The 17099-nt window shown below is 37.2% G+C and overlaps 2 protein-coding genes across 4 annotated transcripts; one reads left to right on the forward strand and one right to left on the reverse strand.

The window, feature by feature from the left end:
* Nucleotides 1–626: 626 nt before the first annotated feature.
* On the reverse strand, nucleotides 627–11299 carry LOC103998061 (TOM1-like protein 9). Of its 2 annotated transcripts, none has more exons than XM_018831391.2 (12): nucleotides 11159–11299; nucleotides 10733–10888; nucleotides 10545–10647; nucleotides 7950–8028; nucleotides 7491–7589; nucleotides 7285–7401; nucleotides 6920–7080; nucleotides 3924–4005; nucleotides 3543–3628; nucleotides 2997–3161; nucleotides 2120–2652; nucleotides 627–1492 (listed from the first exon to the last, which is right to left on the reverse strand). In XM_018831391.2, exons 3-12 carry the CDS (start codon nucleotides 10643–10645, stop codon nucleotides 828–830), a joined length of 2088 nt encoding a protein of 695 aa, XP_018686936.2. In that variant the 5' UTR covers nucleotides 10646–10647; nucleotides 10733–10888; nucleotides 11159–11299; the 3' UTR covers nucleotides 627–827. The 2 variants fall into 2 exon arrangements, with proteins under 2 accessions (XP_018686936.2, XP_009417712.2); XM_009419437.3 differs by having other exon boundaries at nucleotides 10724–10888.
* A 103-nt stretch (nucleotides 11300–11402) lies between these two features.
* Nucleotides 11403–17008, forward strand: LOC135583818 (uncharacterized). Of its 2 annotated transcripts, XM_065168218.1 has the most exons (3): nucleotides 11403–11540; nucleotides 12295–13262; nucleotides 16700–17008. In XM_065168218.1, the coding sequence occupies exons 2-3, from the start codon at nucleotides 12343–12345 to the stop codon at nucleotides 16701–16703; spliced, it is 924 nt and encodes a 307-aa protein (XP_065024290.1). In that variant the 5' UTR covers nucleotides 11403–11540; nucleotides 12295–12342; the 3' UTR covers nucleotides 16704–17008. The 2 variants fall into 2 exon arrangements, with proteins under 2 accessions (XP_065024290.1, XP_009417713.2); XM_009419438.3 differs by lacking the exon at nucleotides 11403–11540 and having other exon boundaries at nucleotides 12148–13262.
* Nucleotides 17009–17099: the final 91 nt, after the last annotated feature.

Here is a 17099-nt window from a genome sequence, read left to right on the forward strand (position 1 = left end):
CATCTGTTTTCATCAAAATAATAGTCTCATCAAATATTTTAGTTGATATGGATGGAGAGTAACATAACTTCCAACCTTTTCCCAACATATGAAGTGTTAAAGATTATATTAAAGCTAAGTTCTAATTTGGATAATCTTATTTGTCTTTAAAAGCCAAAGCTGGTTTGTCACTTGGAATACAAACCTACCTATCTAGTGGTGGAGCAACCAAGTGATGATTTCTTGGCCACAGCATGCTAGGCGAGGATCCATTTCGTATTTACCGATTGGGGTTTCGATATCTTACATCATCAGCTTTATCAGGATGCATGAAGCCTCTACAATCATCGATGAGCACCAAACTTGTTTCCAATTCAAATGGTTCACAAGAAAGGGGTGTTCGGATATCAACCCTCTTTAGCAATAAAGCCATGGCATTTTTGTTGTACATTCATATACTGGTAGATCGAAGCAATATATGGGGTTACAGTAGTAGTGCATCAGTTTCACTGCGTATGCTATATGTCAACTTGCATCATATTACTTACTCATCTGAAACACTCGAATCAAAGTCACTCGCACTCGATATGCTCTTCAAACAATTTACAGCATCACAGACAAAGAGTGACTTACGGAAGAGGTCCGCGGTCTAAAATGAGGGCTCTGAATCATCAAACATGTAAGCAACGCTGTACATCAGATCTCTCTAATCACCTCTATCCTTCCAAAATGAAGTGAATGATTGATAGAAAGAGGACAAAATACAAATGGAGATATGCAGACAAGAGAAAATACATAATAAGCAAGCACCAGAATCAGCATGAAAAAACAGTTCTGCTCGTTAAATTTTACAAGCCCTGGACCCTGCTGACAGTAGGTTTAGTTTGTCTTGTTTTGGCCATACTAACAAGATCACCAAAAAGCTTGTCCTCAGGCTTCATTGGCTTGTTCGGTTGCTGCAGGTTAGATGAGGATATGGTAGGCATCTGGTAGGAAGAATTGTTACCTTCATATGTGCTGTTTTCTTGCACGGACAGCCCATACATTCCATGTGAGAGCTCAGTTGGATTATAATAAGGGTATGTTGAACTCATTGGATCATAGTATTGAGCATCTGGCTGCTGCCCAAATCCATAGCCTGTCAGCCGAACTCCCTGCATGGACTGTTGACCCATATCGGCGACACGGCCTCCAAACATTTGCTGTTGATGCATGGCTGTCATCCGGCTGTTTTGCATCGGAGGATACACGCCTACAACCTGACTGCTTTGTGCAAGCTGAGGTTGTAACCCTTCGAGCAGGGTGCCCAGTACATGCTGTGGGTGAATTTTTCCCAGCTGGCCGGCCAGCGAGGGTTGAGGTTGAGCGCCTTCAAGCTGGCCGGTTTGTATTGGCAAGGAATGCATGTCTCCAAGCTGATCAATTTGAAATGGTTGAGGCTGCAAACCTGGCAAATCATTCTGCGCAGGTTGCACCTCCCATGGTGGTGGGGGAAGAGCACCAGCTTGATCATCTGCATCAGTAGAAATTCAATTACACCCCCAAACAAAAAAAAAAATCACAATTCTATTGTAGAATGGATTTTTCATCTGAGTGATGATGAACAAAGTTCTTTTGATATGGCTTTATGGGTGAGTGGGAGGCCAGAAATAAATATATACATATGAGAGGAAGGATTTGCTCATAACCAAGTGATGTTATAAAGGATTATGAATGTTTTGCACTGAACACTTTCCTAGTTGAATGCTAATGGTTTCTCACTCAAAAGGAGGAGTTACCTGTGATTTACTATAAATACAATGATTGCTTATTCTATATGGTGTATAATGCCCATTCATGGCATCTCAACATTCCCCCCTTACAAGACACTTTTTGTATATGATATTTTTCACAGAACTCAAACATTTAAATCCCTAGAACATCAAGTCTTATAGCCATCTTAGTCAAATTTTCTTTTCAATGGGATGGGTATACATTAATTGCAGAACAAACAAGCACGTCTCTTCACTTTAAAGGGGGAATGCCAAGAGTATAACCATGAAACTTAGAGATGCCAAGAGTATAACCATGAAAAAAGGTTGGTAGAATTTTAAATAGAAAAACAAGTGTAAAGAATGAGATGAAAAGGTGATGGTTTTACCATAACTTAGTGCCTGTTCCTCTGGATTATATGCTGGAGAAAGTTGACCATCCCACACAATGCTCATGTGGGTTAGCTGCACTCCCTGATCACGACTTGCCTGCTCAAATTGAGGTGCTCCTGAGCTTTGGATGCCTCCACTAGTAAAAAGGGCAGGCTGTTGTATTAGGTGCACCTGCAGCTGAATGTTGGTTCCAGCAGGATATGTCTGTTGTGCAGGAATTCCAGAAGTCGAATCAAAACGGTTTGCAGGATTTGTGCTGCTACTGTTAGATATGATAGGAGGAAACATTTCTGCAAGCCTTAAGACGTTCTGCTCAGAAGCAACATTGGTAAGTGGTTCACTGGCAGGAACAAGAGCTAGCAGATTCTCTGTTGCAGGTTTATTGTAGTCATCACCACTAATAAGGTCCATACTGGGTTCAATTTTTGCGGAAGAGATTGCTGAATCACAGGATGCAAGAGATCCATGTAGCAGTGATTGCTGAAGAGGAGGCGGCTGGTTACTTGAGCTTGAACTTGCAGTTGACAACCTATGTCATAAAGTTATGATCATGTTCCATACTAGAATGGAAAGAAGAAACATCAGCAAGTACGATGTAAACTTTGCCACACTCAAAACAAAGCATGTTCTGTTGGTTAATCTTGACTGAAAGAAATTGATTGAATAACAGACTTTAAAGAGATTAACAATCTTCAAATTGTCCAACTACTATTACAGAAGCAGATGCTCAAAAGAAATTTTGTTCTTAAAACTTCACAATACATTTATTTATCTCAAAGAAGTGATTCAAATTTACTCATAACCTGGCATGAGCATGCCTACGGCGTAGATAGAAAGTTTGTAAATAGCAAGTTGTTTAAGAAACTGGACTACCTTTGATCTGACTCTTTGCTAGCTGAAGAATCATCAACATGGTCAAGTGCAGATTTTTGTTTCTCATCATGAACAGCAGTACCTGCAGCAATAGCATCATGCTTTGCTAGCACATTCTGCAAATCATCATTCAAGGAAAGTCCTTGGCTAAGCAGCTCCTCATCTCTGTAAAAACAGCATAACCAATGAAAGACCAAAATCTTGGAAGCTGATGAGCACAGTCGAGTGACTACACAAGTATCTCATGATACAATCATGTTATATCAGATGTCAGAGGAAGACTAACATAGTAACTTTGACACACCATCTTCCATAAACACAACTTGAAAGGTGAGAGCAAGTAAAAAGGGACAAGGGGGAAAACTACTATTGAATTCATCTTTTTGGAGACAAAAATGGAAATGCTGACTAAAAAATACATAAACAAATTAATTGGTGATATATCACAAATTTGTGCAGAAGTAAAAACAGCTTAGTCCAAACTTCATTAACTTTATTTTCTTTAAAAATTCATTAAACATGGAGAGAGCAACCGAGAGTACTTACGAGGTTGTGTTAACGAGATGCACTACTCTCTGTCTGTAGGTACGGCATTGACCGACAAGGTCAACAAATACCTCCTGTTTCAGACCCTGCATATAAAAATCAACATGAGATGAGCAGAAAATGAAAACTCTAAATTGAACCAAAACTATTGAGCTTTCAAAATTTTCAAGGATAAATGACCAGCTAATAACACAGCAAAGAGACTTTATCATCCAAGACCTCTAACTCACTTTAGTCAAGATAGCATGGTCCCAGCAAAATAAAAATGCATTCAAGACTTTTAAAACTACAAATTAATTGCCAATTTTAACAAAAAAAGTGATATTCGAAGATAGCATTGTAAAAAGCTATTATAAAAATAAGTCTTGAAGTGCATCCTACCTCTCTGTTCACAGGATCCAAGGCATTCAACATCTCTGCTAGAACATCCATGATACCACGAGCATTCTCAATTTCATTGAGTCTGAGAAATCAACCAAAATTTGAGTACTGAAGTTGCAGCACCAGAACCAACAGTGGTAATCTGTAAGCCAGAAGCAATACAGAATTGCATAGAGAACCATCAATTAAAATGCAGCTTGGATGGAGTTTATATTACAACATGATTGGAGGAGATTTCAATGGTCATGTAGGAAAAGCATATTGTGAAGTTAAAAGAGTACACGAGGACTTTTGTTATGGGGAAAGGAATGAGGAGAGGGTACGGTTTTAGATTTTGTTATAATATGTGATCTCAACACACACTTCAAAAAGAGAGATAAACATTTGATTACAATAACAACTATAGTCAAATTGACTTTTTTCTCACTTAAAAGATGGATAGAGATTCTAAATTAGATTTTTTTAAAATTTTCAGGTTTTTTTTGGGTTTTTCTGTCTTTTTTCTAGTTTGTCAGTAGATACTGGTATACCAACATATGGTACGTCGGTACCAATCAGTATATACTGATTTGGGACAGGATCGGCACCGTGGTCGGCATGCAACGACAAACCTTGAGAAATTTATATATAAGGATTGTAAAATTGTATATGGAAAAGCTTGATGAATCAAATAGACTTATGGTATTGGATATTTGTTGCTAAAATTGAAGACAAAAATAGTAGTAGAAAATGTGGAGACAAGAATATAAGGATTTTTAACTATAAAGTGGAAAAAGAGCAGGTTTGGAAAAAATGAGGATACTATTAATGTTATGCGACTATAATAACAAATAAGATTATGAGCATAAGAAAGGAGATTCTTGGGAACCTAATGGTAGAGGTGTAGCTTTACGAAAGAGTTGGTGATGTGAGAAAAAGTTCAAAAAAGTAATTACAAATAAAAATTCATGCTTTAAAGATTTGTGAAATTATATAAGTGAGGAGAAATCCGAAAGATGAATAAAATCTAAAAGAGGGGCAAAAGGAGATATCACTGTGGCAAGATATAAAACTTAAGATAATTTTTATAATGATTTATGTTATAAGGATGAAAAAAAAATATCAAATTTTGCTAAGGCTAGAAAAGAAAGAGCAATGATTTAGGTAATATAAAATGTATTAAGAATGAATTAAAAAAATATTTATTAATGATAGTGAAATTAAGGAAAGGTGAATAAAGTATTTTTTAATTATTTAATAAATATTTCACAAATAACTTGGTCTTAAAAATATATAATAGTTATAGGTTTAATAATTATTAATTTGTTCATAAGATTAGAGCAACGAAACTTTGAAAAAGATAAAAGTAGGTAAGAATGTGAGGGGAATAGTTTGTTTGACTAATTTATCTCATAAAATCTTGAGATATAAAAAATGTCTAACAAATGAAGGAACAATTTTATAGTGCCAATTTATGAAAACAAGGGTGATATTTTAATTATAAAGGAACTAATATTATGAACCACACTATGAAACTTTGAAAAAAAAAAGATTGAAAGTCAAATAAGATATGAAACAAATATTTTTATATATCAATTTGGTTTTGTGCTACGAAGATAAATAGTGGTAACTATCTATTTATTGAGATAATTAATGAAAAATGTTATAGAGAGAAGAAGAAAGAATTGTATACGACTTTTATTAATTTAGAGAAGACTTATGATAAAGTTTTTAGAGATTTAAGATGATGAGTTTTATAAAAGAAAAGTGTTTCTACTAATTATATCAGCAGATAGTATAGTCACTAGAGTTTTAGAGAGCAAGGTTCGCAATACCGTACCGTACCGGTATTTCGACCTAGGCTCGGTACCGGTACGGTACGGTGTACCGAGCACTGTAGCACTGCTACAGTGCGGACCGGTATCGAGCGGTCCGCGTACCGCTGGCCTGTCGGATCGGTACGTACCGCCCGTACCGGGCGGTACGAATCGGTATGGCAGACACTGATAGAGAGTATATCTAAGGGATTCATATTAAGTCCTTGCCTCTTCACATTAGTAATGAATGGATTTACAACTCATATTCAGAAAAAACCTCCTTGATGTATTTTATTTGTTGATCATATTGTTTTACTTGATGAGTGTTTAAATGAATTAATTTTAAATTTGAGTCATTAGGAGAAACTTTGAAAGTTAATGTTTTAAATTAAGACCGAATATATGAGTTGTAATCTTAGTAATACTAGTACTCCTGATGATAAAGTTAAGTTAGCTGGATAATAAGTTTAAAAGTTAAGTAAAAGTTTTAGGTGCGTTGAATAAATTATTCAACAAGATAGAAAGATAGACGAAGATATTATCTAATGAGTAAAAATTGATGGTCGAAAAGTAGAGTATCAATAGTTTTGTGTGATCACCAAGTATCTGTTAGATTAAAAAGATCATTCTCTAAGATCGTTGTTAGAACTTATGCTTTATAGATTAACTAGAGAGAGATGTATGATTATATTAAAAAATATAAATAAAGATTTAAATACTTTTAATTTAACTAAGAGTATGATTTTTATATGACTCTGACCCATGTAGCATATCCTAAATAGTTGTCAAAATTTTTCTTAGCTAGTTCACTAAGCTAAGAGTAGATCAAAATGAATATTATACAACTAGATAGAAGCAATTTTATAACAAGAACTTGGGTCAGAACCAACATGTATTTAAGATGACCTTTCAAACAACCAAGGTATCCACCGGGCATATTTTCTTCTTTCACTTAAATTTTTGATTGGGTACCTGAATTACTCAAAATTATATCCAACAAACACAAAGCAAATACAATAAGTTCCGTATCAAGGACAAAAAGAACTCTAAACAAAGTGTTAAGCATCAAAACTGAAGAGGTAAGCTACCAAAGTGAAAATGAGAAAGGAAAGAATTAATATAAGGGTCACTATCATGCTTTAACAAACATTTGGTACTATAGTATATTGCAAGTAACTGATAAGATGATAGGAAAAGCACCTCAAAACTGGAACAGCAGGTGTAATTGAAGATCCACGTGCTTTGTTTTGAAACTCAGGACTCCGCACTGGTGGAGGATGGGAACGCAGAGGCCTTGCCTGTGGACGAGCACAAACAGGTGAAGACCTCTCAGATTTCTGAGGAAATACAACTCCAGCTCTCTGATGGGACAAAAAACAACAGTCTTAGAAATAATAAAACAATAGAAACATAATTCAACAAGAATTTCTCCGAAAACTTAACTGGTTCACATATTTTTTCTTTTGTTCCAAACATATCTTGAATTGAAAAATCAAATACCAACGATGCATTTAGTAGCAATATAAAATGGAAGGTGGCTAAATAATTAACATGCAAAAGCCTACCAGCAGTTCTTGATACGCTGCATAGTATTGAGGATATCTTGCTCGTTGACCGCCAAAAACTTCTTGCCACGTATCTATTAATATAAGTATCTTTTTCTTAACATGAGAATCAGAATGCTGTACAGAAATAATCAGGAATTAGTGAAGCTTTCATAAAAATAAAAGATTGTAAATGAGCAAAATACTGAAATATGAACAGTTAGGACCTTCTTCTTTACAATCTTCACCATCTCATGCAATACGTCTTTCTCAGCAACATACATATGGATTATGTCACCACACTTTTTTATCATTGTTTCCAATAGCTGCAAGAAACAAATTTTGTTCATTTTTGTAAAAACAACATGAACACAGAAAAACTCAAAATGTGAAGAGTAACCAAAATGAATCAAATGCAGTAAAGATATAAATTTTGCTTAATTAGCTGAACAGCAAAAAAGCAAACTGTATTAGGCACCACAATGACACATGACTAATAAATGCAAGGTTCATGGCCCTTTCTCCTTTAAGAAATCATTGTGAATACCACATCTTGAATTAAAAAATGATTAATAACTAAACAGTGATCATAATAAAAAATATAAAAATGCTCCTTCATGTAGGCCTCAAATATAACTCTGGAAAAACATAAAACAATTTGAAGCCAAACTATCTGAAGTACTTACTGTTAGCGCAAGAAGCTGAACCTTAGGATTTTTATGCCCAATACGTTTTTTGAGATCCTTAACAACATCCTTAGTTTGCCTGGTAACCAAAGAAAAAAAAAATCAGTATTGTAATATTCTTCGTAATACATGTAAGTGGACTGGCCCATCACATAAGCAAACAAATGTGAAGTTCCTAGGTGAACCATCAGATGCTAACAAACATGATCGGATTTAGCAATCAGCTACCCATTTCTATTTCCTTTCTTCTTTTTATTTTTCTTTGAAACGCCAATGATAGAAAGAGCCAAAAGAGGTATCACAACTAGAGACCTTAATAGAATATGTAACATGCAAAAATTATTAAATATGGAAAGATATTTTCTTGCCTTTGATTATGTACTCCTACAATTGCATTATGTTCCATTTAGAAATGTTAGGTGCCAAGATCAATATTTACAGCTTGCAATTGTTTCAGTTTGGAATCGCAGCCTACAAGTGATGCATATAACAGCATTCGGTTGAGAGCTTGGAAGGACAGGCACTCAAGTCAATGCAATACGCGATGATGTCCAATGAAAAGTTGACCTACTTTATCATATTTTACTGGATGCCCATAAACTTGATGTATCCTATAATATTTTTATCAAAATTCAGTTGAGAACATTTTAGTGGTTTTCTTTTTCTTCGTGGAATTGTGTAAAACAGTAAGCCATTTGGGAACACATCTACTGCAACAATTAAATCCCTGATGATGCCGTTAAAAAGCAATACATAATTATGTTTACCGACCTCATGAGTAAGTGCCTTGAGTCGCTACAGTATCTTACCATATTACTTTCGTTCAAAGGCACTCCCATCAAATTCTTAGTACCACCATGCAAGAACCAGACTCTATAGTATTCAAACCAGACTTGACAGTATTCAAAGCTAAAAGGTAAAAGATGTGGTTACCTCGAGGTTCACTTATATGACAGTTTTCATGCTGATGACCAACTTCTTACCAATCAACACTAGTTGGCAAATCCTTAGGACTGCCACCCAAACACCTCAGACCAGACCCTATAGAATTCAAAGCTTGAAGGTAAAAGATGGTTCACTTATATGACAGCTTTGATGCTGATAATGCCAGCAGCATCTTGCCAATCAGCACTAGTTGCACATTCTGTATGCCAGCCAAAATGGATTATATGCCAACCCAATGCTACATAGGTACACTTCAAAATATTAACATGATGGAGCGCCAGTTCTATGCTGACACAGTAAGCACTAATCAACACTTGCTGGCATGGTGGGTTTATGTAATCCTTGAATTTGTTGAGACAACATAGAGATACTTAAAACTCCTCTTTCAATCAATTCCTGTACCCCAATAAATGTCAATCAACACAAAAGCATCAGAGTTTACCTTCTTTCTTAAGAAAAATAACTACTTGAAAAGCTGATCACAAACTGATAAATTCAAAAAGGAAAAAGGTAAAGGATCAATTAGAAGTGCATCCAAAAAGAGGAAGGAACCTTGCAGAAGTACGCTTTATCCCGTTTATAGATTATGCTAATGAAAATTTTCGCATATATCGTCTATATATGTTCCATTCATTCTAATCATGCCAGCCTCATTGACTATTAAGTTTGGAAGGAACCTTGCAGACTTACAGATTATGCTAATTAAAATACCTATAGATATCTTCTATTCACTCTAATCATGCTAGCCTCTTCCTTAGACTACTAAGTTCCCGTAAATAGCTCTGATTTCAGTAGTGCCATTTTCTGGTTATGACAACCCAACTATGACCTTCACCAACTGAACTTTTGAAGCAATAAATGACAATTAGGGAGAAACCACAATCATAAGCAACATACTACATCACAACAATGTGCAATCGACTTCACCAGGCCAAATTAAGGTTTCAATTTGTTCCGGTGCCAATTGTTCCATATTATTTCTCATAAATATCACCGTATTTGTTATTACAAATTATTTAAATATCACTATTCCGAAAAAAAAACACAATTGATCATACTTATACTTTAAACTCTATCTCTAATTTCAGCATCATAAATATTTCACCTGAATTAATGACACATACCCTACAGTCCTTTGACATGAAATTTTTTAATGAGCATAAGGAAAAAAAAGAAATAATTATTTTAAAATTTATGATTTTTGCCTAAACATTTATGCTTAAACAATTTTTCTCCTTGACTCATACCAAACAGCTGAAGCACAATGATATATCATTATTATGAACAAAAACAATGCATCTTTAGTCTAAAATGTGGCTGAATTTAAAACAGTCCAATGGGATACTAACTAAGCTTGCTTTAATACAATAAGAATTTGGTAACATTAATCAGTATTTTTTATTTATTATAAATCAAAACACCATTTTACGCTTGAATTTACCTAATAAAAAAGCAAGTCCACGAAAAAGCAAGACTAGATCTCCGGAAAGCGACGGGGGAAATGAAAGCGGGTGATTCAATGATTACAAAGACAGCTCAGCTAACAATCACCTCAAAACAATTCACAAAACGAGATGCAACAGTAACATCATCTCCGAAGACTCGACGAACAAACGAAGAATAAGAGGAGGGCAAAGCAGAAACGCATACCCCGGATCGCGATTGAGGATTTCACAGATCTGCACGTTCATCGCCCCGTCCGGCCGCATTAGCATGTCGCTCGTGGCTCGATCCACTAGCGCGCCCGCCATCGCTGCAGCCTCGAAACCATAAGTAACAGCCGAACCAACAGACGATTTATTTCGATGGAAATAGAACCGAATTCTGACCAATACAACCGGAGGCGTTCCTTCGCGGACGATCGAAACGGGAGGAATCGAGCGTCCGGGGCGGCGAAAAGGAAATCCCTGACCGACGAAATGCGCGTTTGCCCAACTCGAATTCCCGTCCTCTTATGCGGTGAAGAAGGGCGATTCATCGGTGTTTCCGCTTTTCTAAAAACAGGATTAATCTTCTTAGTAAATAGCCTCGTTTTCATTCCAACCATATGCATCTAAATATATGAGATATTTTGTGGTTGAAATGAAAAATACAAAAGTGAGATGAATAAATAGAAATGCCCGACGGACAAAATTGCATCCTCAAGTCTTCATCTCATCTAAATCACAATATTTTTTTTGCAAAAGAAATCGTGACACTAAAATCGACAATGAAAAATGAAATATGTATACATATATATTATTTACTACGGTTCGATTTCCTACCTCGTCCGATCAACCCAGTCCAGCATACATCGACTCCGGGACACGATCCCCGGATCGGTCCAAGTGGAAGCGTTCTCCTCGATGGCGATCATCGGGGACGCCCTTCGCCAGGCGTTCATGCCGAAGCCTCCAGGAGGAAGAGAGGGCGTGGGAACGGCCGTTGTCTTCGTCGTCCTCGTGGCGAGGCAATCCAGCGCCCGTTCTGCCGCGATTGGAAGGTCCTCCGGGCCCTGCAGCTGAACGTGGGCCAGGAATCGGAGCTTCGTCGGCACCGTGGAGCGTTCTATTCGACGGACAAGGAGGTGGATGACTATTACCGGACGGTGGTGTTCGTGCCGTCCGCGATCTTCTTCTCCGTCTCCGTTGCTTACCCTAATTGCCGGTAAGATTGTAGGTTAGGTTTCTCACCTTGCTCTTTTCTCCTCACTTTGACTAAAAAAGAGTGAAAATATTGCAACTTTAATCGCTTAATTCAAGAATCTAAACAGTGCGAATGATCTTTGCCTTGGAATAAATTCCTCCGTCGTCCAAGTCTGAATACTTAATGATTCCTCTTCCGAACACGACAGTGCTCGAAAGACGAGCGAGGTTGACGATTTCGTCAAGTCAAATTGACGATTAAATTTGATTTTAGGAGTAATACAAGATTATTACTTTTTAATTTTAGCACATTATTATTAGTGAGTATATTTTAGTTTGTAACAAACATATTCGATATGAATTATAAATCCATTATTTTCTAATTCATTATGATTTTAGGGGTCATTTGATTATACATCTTTTTTTATTATTTTGATGAAAAATTGTTGTATAGAAAGAGTTGGTTAGGATATTTATATCCAGAGATGTATCTTAGAATATTAAATTTCTTAAAAGGTTTTTTTTGTTATTTATAATCTTTAATAATAATAAAAATATAATTTTACTATTTGTAATAAAAAAAAATATATCGTCGATAAAAGTCCCCAATAAACATTTTTTCGAAACAATTGCAAAAATGTGTCAATTTTATTAGGGCAATCGAACCGACCCACCGCGCGATCCTCCCGTCTAGGTTTTCTTTTGTATCTCCTCCGCCACCGGCGACTCGAGCCCCACCGTCCTCTAACGCAATCCTCCGCTCTTCACCGACGCAGGCGGTAGTTCTCTTTTATCTCCTCGGCTACCGGTGACGTCGGGCAGTGATGGCTCGGAACGAGGAGAAGGCGCAGTCGATGCTGAATCGATGGGTGGATATGAAGAACGAGGAGAAGAGGAAGCCCAAGGAGCGCCGTCCTTACCTGGCCTCGGAGTGCCGCGACCTGGCCGAGGCCCACAAATGGCGCTCCGAGATCCTCCGCGAGATCGGCGTCAAGGTGACGGAGATACAAAACGAGGGCCTCGGCGAACACCGCCTCCGCGACCTCAACGACGAGATCAACAAGCTCCTCCGCGAGCGCGTCCACTGGGAGCGCCGCATCGTCGAGCTCGGGGGCCCCAACTACACCAAACATGCAGCCAAGATGACTGATCTCGAGGGCAACATCATCGACGTCCCCAACCCCAGCGGCCGTGGCCCCGGCTACCGCTACTTTGGCGCCGCCAAGAAACTCCCTGGAGTCCGCGAGCTCTTCGAGAAGCCCCCGGAGGTCAAGAAACGCCGCACCCGTTACGAGATCTACAAGCGGATCGACGCCAGCTACTATGGCTACCGCGACGACGAGGATGGCATCCTCGAGAAGCTGGAGGCCCCTGCCCAGGACGACATGCGTCGCCGAGCAGTCGAGGAGTTGGAGCGCATCAAGGCCATCCGGAGTGAGGCCATGAAGATGGTGAAGAGTGGGGAGGTGGCGAGCGTGGAGCCCACTGCTGCCCCCGCCGTTGAAGTAGTGCTGTTTGAGGGGGTCGAGGACGTCGTGGAGGAGGAGAGGAGGTTGGAGATGGAGGAGGAGCTCGAAAGGAGCAAGGTGCAGCAGGAGTTTGTGGCACATGTTCCGCTTCCGGACGACAAGGAGATTGAGAGGATGGTCGTTGAGAAGAAGAAGAAGGAACTGTTGAGCAAGTACATGAGCGAGGAACTGATGGAAGAGGAGCAGGAGGCTAAGGAAATGCTCAATGTCAATAGGTAGGGCTCACTGCCTTCTTCTTGCTGTTGCTGGTTAAATTAGGTTTTGGTTTATCCTTGCAATTAATCATATAAATTTGCTATATGGAGTTTATTCTATGCACAAACTCCTAGAGATGAAGAATAACTACCTTACTGTTTTGCTAGAGAATGCAATTTCATCCGTCCTTGTGTTTCAGAATTGTGCTTTTCTTGATGAGTTTGTAGGTGAACTTTAGAAGGAACTCTAGGAAGTACGAAATTGATTACTTTTTGGCAAAGGGGTCTTTCATCTCTGCAAATGCTTATTTTTATATAATTATAGATTTCAAACAGACACATGTATGAGTGTGATTGTTCACATTTTTTGTGTGTTTCTGATGATTTTTGATTTGTTGCTTTCTAAAAGTGCTTATCTCCTTGTCGGTTAATCGTAATTTGATGTTACCTGTATTTCCATAGTTATAATTTTTCAACTCACATTTGTCTTCTCCACTACGACGAAATGAGAAATAGTTTTCAGATTTTTTCAGATGGATGGCACTATGGCAAAGCATAGGGATGAATGTTTGATGCTATTAGCTTGTATAGACTAGATTGTAAAGATGACACATACCATGCAAAACATTTGGTTTTTGAGGAATGAATTTTTCGGCAATAATAAACTATGATTATTTTTCTATATACTAGGTAGGGGTGTTCAAATTGAACCCGAAAACTGAACTGAACCGGTTCAAAACCGTTCAGTCCGAGCTGGTTCACCAATGATTCGATTTTGAAGGCTATAAATGGTCTTGGTTCGAGGGTACGCTTCTTTGGTTTAGTTAATTGATTCAAATTGAATCGAACCGATTTTAATTGAAGATATATCAATCCGATTGAGTTCACTGCTCTAAGACTTTAATCGGTTCAAACCGATTAATCAAATTGGTTCAAATGCCCTATTTCTTAAATAACGTGGGCTCAATTTTATAAATATTATTGTTTTGTCCAATTGGACCAAGATTTCAGTTTGATTCAATTGAATTGAATCAGTTCATTTAAAAAAAATTATATTTTTTAAATTACTTGAAATCATAATCTGGTTAACCGAACCGAATCAATCGGTTTTGAATCAGTTCAGTTAGGTAGATCCGAATCGGTTTCGGTTCGGACTACCTTTAACTGAACTGAACCGAAAAAATGGTTCGGTTTGGCCCTTAGCGGGCCGGTTCGAACCGGTTTGAACACTATGGGATTTACTAAGCTCTATGAAAATATGTGTATTTTTGTAATGATATATATTTATTTTTGGTTTCGGAAAGCTGGAACTATGTATTTAAGTCATTGATGTGTAGTTCCTTGCCGGGAGGAATGTCGCAAGCACAAAAATAGCAAAATGTTGACTTATCTGCTGACATAAATATGTGTCCAAAATCTTGGTTTGACTTCCCTTTGCGGTCAGGCCTATTATATTTTTCAGCTAGACCAATGAGTACTATTGAGGTGTTACATAGGAATGCTGATACCTAGTCCATATGTGGAGCTGCATCACAACATGCATCTGGAAATTGTCACTTTTATTCATCTTCAATTCAAGATTCATTGAATCTGAATAGTCTCCATATTGTTCTTCTGTGTAAATACTTCATTTCAATGTCATCGAATCTGAATAATCTCCATATTATTTATAATATACAGTTCTTTGAAATTTGAGTGATGCACCATCAGACTGTCCTTGGAATTGTTTCAACTTGGTCACGATGAATATTGTTTCCAATTTATAAGCTACTATTCTGGCCCATTGAATGACCTTAAAAAATTAGAAGATTCCTTTTCCTTATGCCATTGTATATACTTGGTTCATGCAATTCTAGCTAGCAGCTATGTATCTCTTCAACTTTTAGCTATGCCATCTTGTTCCTGTAGTTCGGCATCAACTGCATCAACCTTAGTGGAGTTGTTTTCCATATAAGATAGAATATTTGGAAGTGGTCATCCGTAGAAGACTTCACATGATGTAATATTGATTGGAGTTAAATGAATTGTTGCATGTCCATTCTGTTTATGAATGGTTAATCCACTTCTGAGGCTATTATTCTGTATAACAACTAAGATGAGCTTCAATTCACAGTTAAGTACTTCTGGTTGATCTGTCTTATTGGTGATAGGTTGTGCTTGTACTGAACTTGATTCCTTGGAATTTAAAAAAATTGTGCCGAAAGAAATTTAATGATTCTGTTACTATAACAGATAATCGATTGAGGCATCCTATGTTGTCTGCGCATATGCTCTACAAACAATTCGGCCAGAAGTTTGTCAGATGGTGTAAAAATATTACAAAATTTTAAAATGTACATATTTTGTCAGTCAATCAACTGCTACCATTATTGCAGTTTTTCTTGTAGTATTAGGAGGTTTTTGATATAGTCCATTACTATATTATCCAAAACTCATTCTAGACTTTATAATGGCCTACTATGGAGATGTAATCTTCCAAGCTCTTAGTCTTGGGTGGTAGTCTTGTGATTTAAAGTTCAACAAAATACAATGTCACTTTAAAGTGTAACTGATATGTTATCTAAGTTTGGTATATTGTAATCTCCTTTTAACTTAACATTTCTATATATTCTGCTTCAATGTCTTCCTGTCTTATTTTATCTTGATTTGAAGTTCAATAACAAAATGCAATATGACATAATAAAATTGATAAGTCCTCCCTAGTTTAGTATATTGTAATATTATTTAAACTTGACATCTTTTGGTGGTCTGCTCCAGTTGTCTCCCTATCGTATCTTGTATGTCCTCTTATGCCACAAGGAACACCATGAACTGTGTTTCATTCACATTATGGATCTATTATATGAACTGTTATGGATCTATTAGTTCCTTCATTTACACAGGACAAGTAATTGTTGAGTTGACATTCTTTCAAATCCATATTGAACTCTGACGAACAACTTCAGATCAATCATCTAAACTGAAAGAAAGTGATTTGTAGTAGTTTCCCTGATATGTATCAGATAGAAAAGAGTTGGATGGTAAAGAAAAGAAGATTGGTAGTCAATGTCATCTGTGCGACCAACCATAAACAACATCAGAAGATTTTTGAATTGCTCAAACAAGTAGGAAACCGAATGATTAGTTTCAGAATTGCATCATATCATTCTTGAGCTCAGATCTCCAATGTAAATGGTGGTTCAATTTTATACATGGTGTGTTACACTAATTGCAGATATATATATATATATATATATATATATATATATATATATATATATATATATATATATGTATTTCTTTATCGAGAATGTGTACAAAGTATGGAGTTGCTGCTATCACTCTTTATGCTTAGTTCTCATGGAGCAGATATTTGTCAAAGTATTGACTAATATGTTAATTGACTCAGCCTGAAATGACACTCTAGCTTTTCACATTTTTCCATTCATATGGCCTAACATCTTTTGTTCATCGAGCAGGTAGTCATGAATTAGCTGCTGCTGCTGCTGCCACAAGTATTTGCAAGATGCTGTAGTTCTGAGACAAATGAAGACGTAGTTACTTACTGGGCCTCTTCATCAGGAGCTTGGTTTACTTTTTCTGCAATCTCATAATAGAGTTACCTTCGGTTCCTTGAAACCAGGCGTCCTGTAATCAACCCAGTATGCAGCAGCATCGCTGCTTTCTTTACACTGTACCTCATGAAGCGACAGATACGCAGTGGATTGTCGGCACTTTTGCTGCTGATGCTTTTCATTGTTTATTCAGTGACGCTCGTTGGCAGCTTATTTGTGTCTGGAATGTTGTTTCCTTAGTATTCTACAGCGCGTTCAAACCTACGTTGATTGTTATTGTTTACCAGTATGATTTGTTTTTCCT

This window comes from Musa acuminata, chromosome BXJ3-9, assembly GCF_036884655.1.
Source record: "Musa acuminata AAA Group cultivar baxijiao chromosome BXJ3-9, Cavendish_Baxijiao_AAA, whole genome shotgun sequence".
Taxonomy (NCBI): Eukaryota; Viridiplantae; Streptophyta; class Magnoliopsida; order Zingiberales; family Musaceae; genus Musa; species Musa acuminata.

Coding starts and splice junctions, on each gene's coding strand:
- LOC103998061 (XM_018831391.2), bottom strand. CDS start 10,645: ATGGCGGGCGCGCTAGTGGATCGAGCCACGAGCGACATGCTAATGCGG. Junction 7,590..7,949: donor TTCAGCTTCTTGCGCTAACA/GTAAGTACTTCA, acceptor TGTTTCTTGCAG/CTATTGGAAACAATGATAAA. Junction 2,653..2,996: donor AGCAAAGAGTCAGATCAAAG/GTAGTCCAGTTT, acceptor TTTATGACATAG/GTTGTCAACTGCAAGTTCAA.
- LOC135583818 (XM_065168218.1), top strand. CDS start 12,343: ATGGCTCGGAACGAGGAGAAGGCGCAGTCGATGCTGAATCGATGGGTG.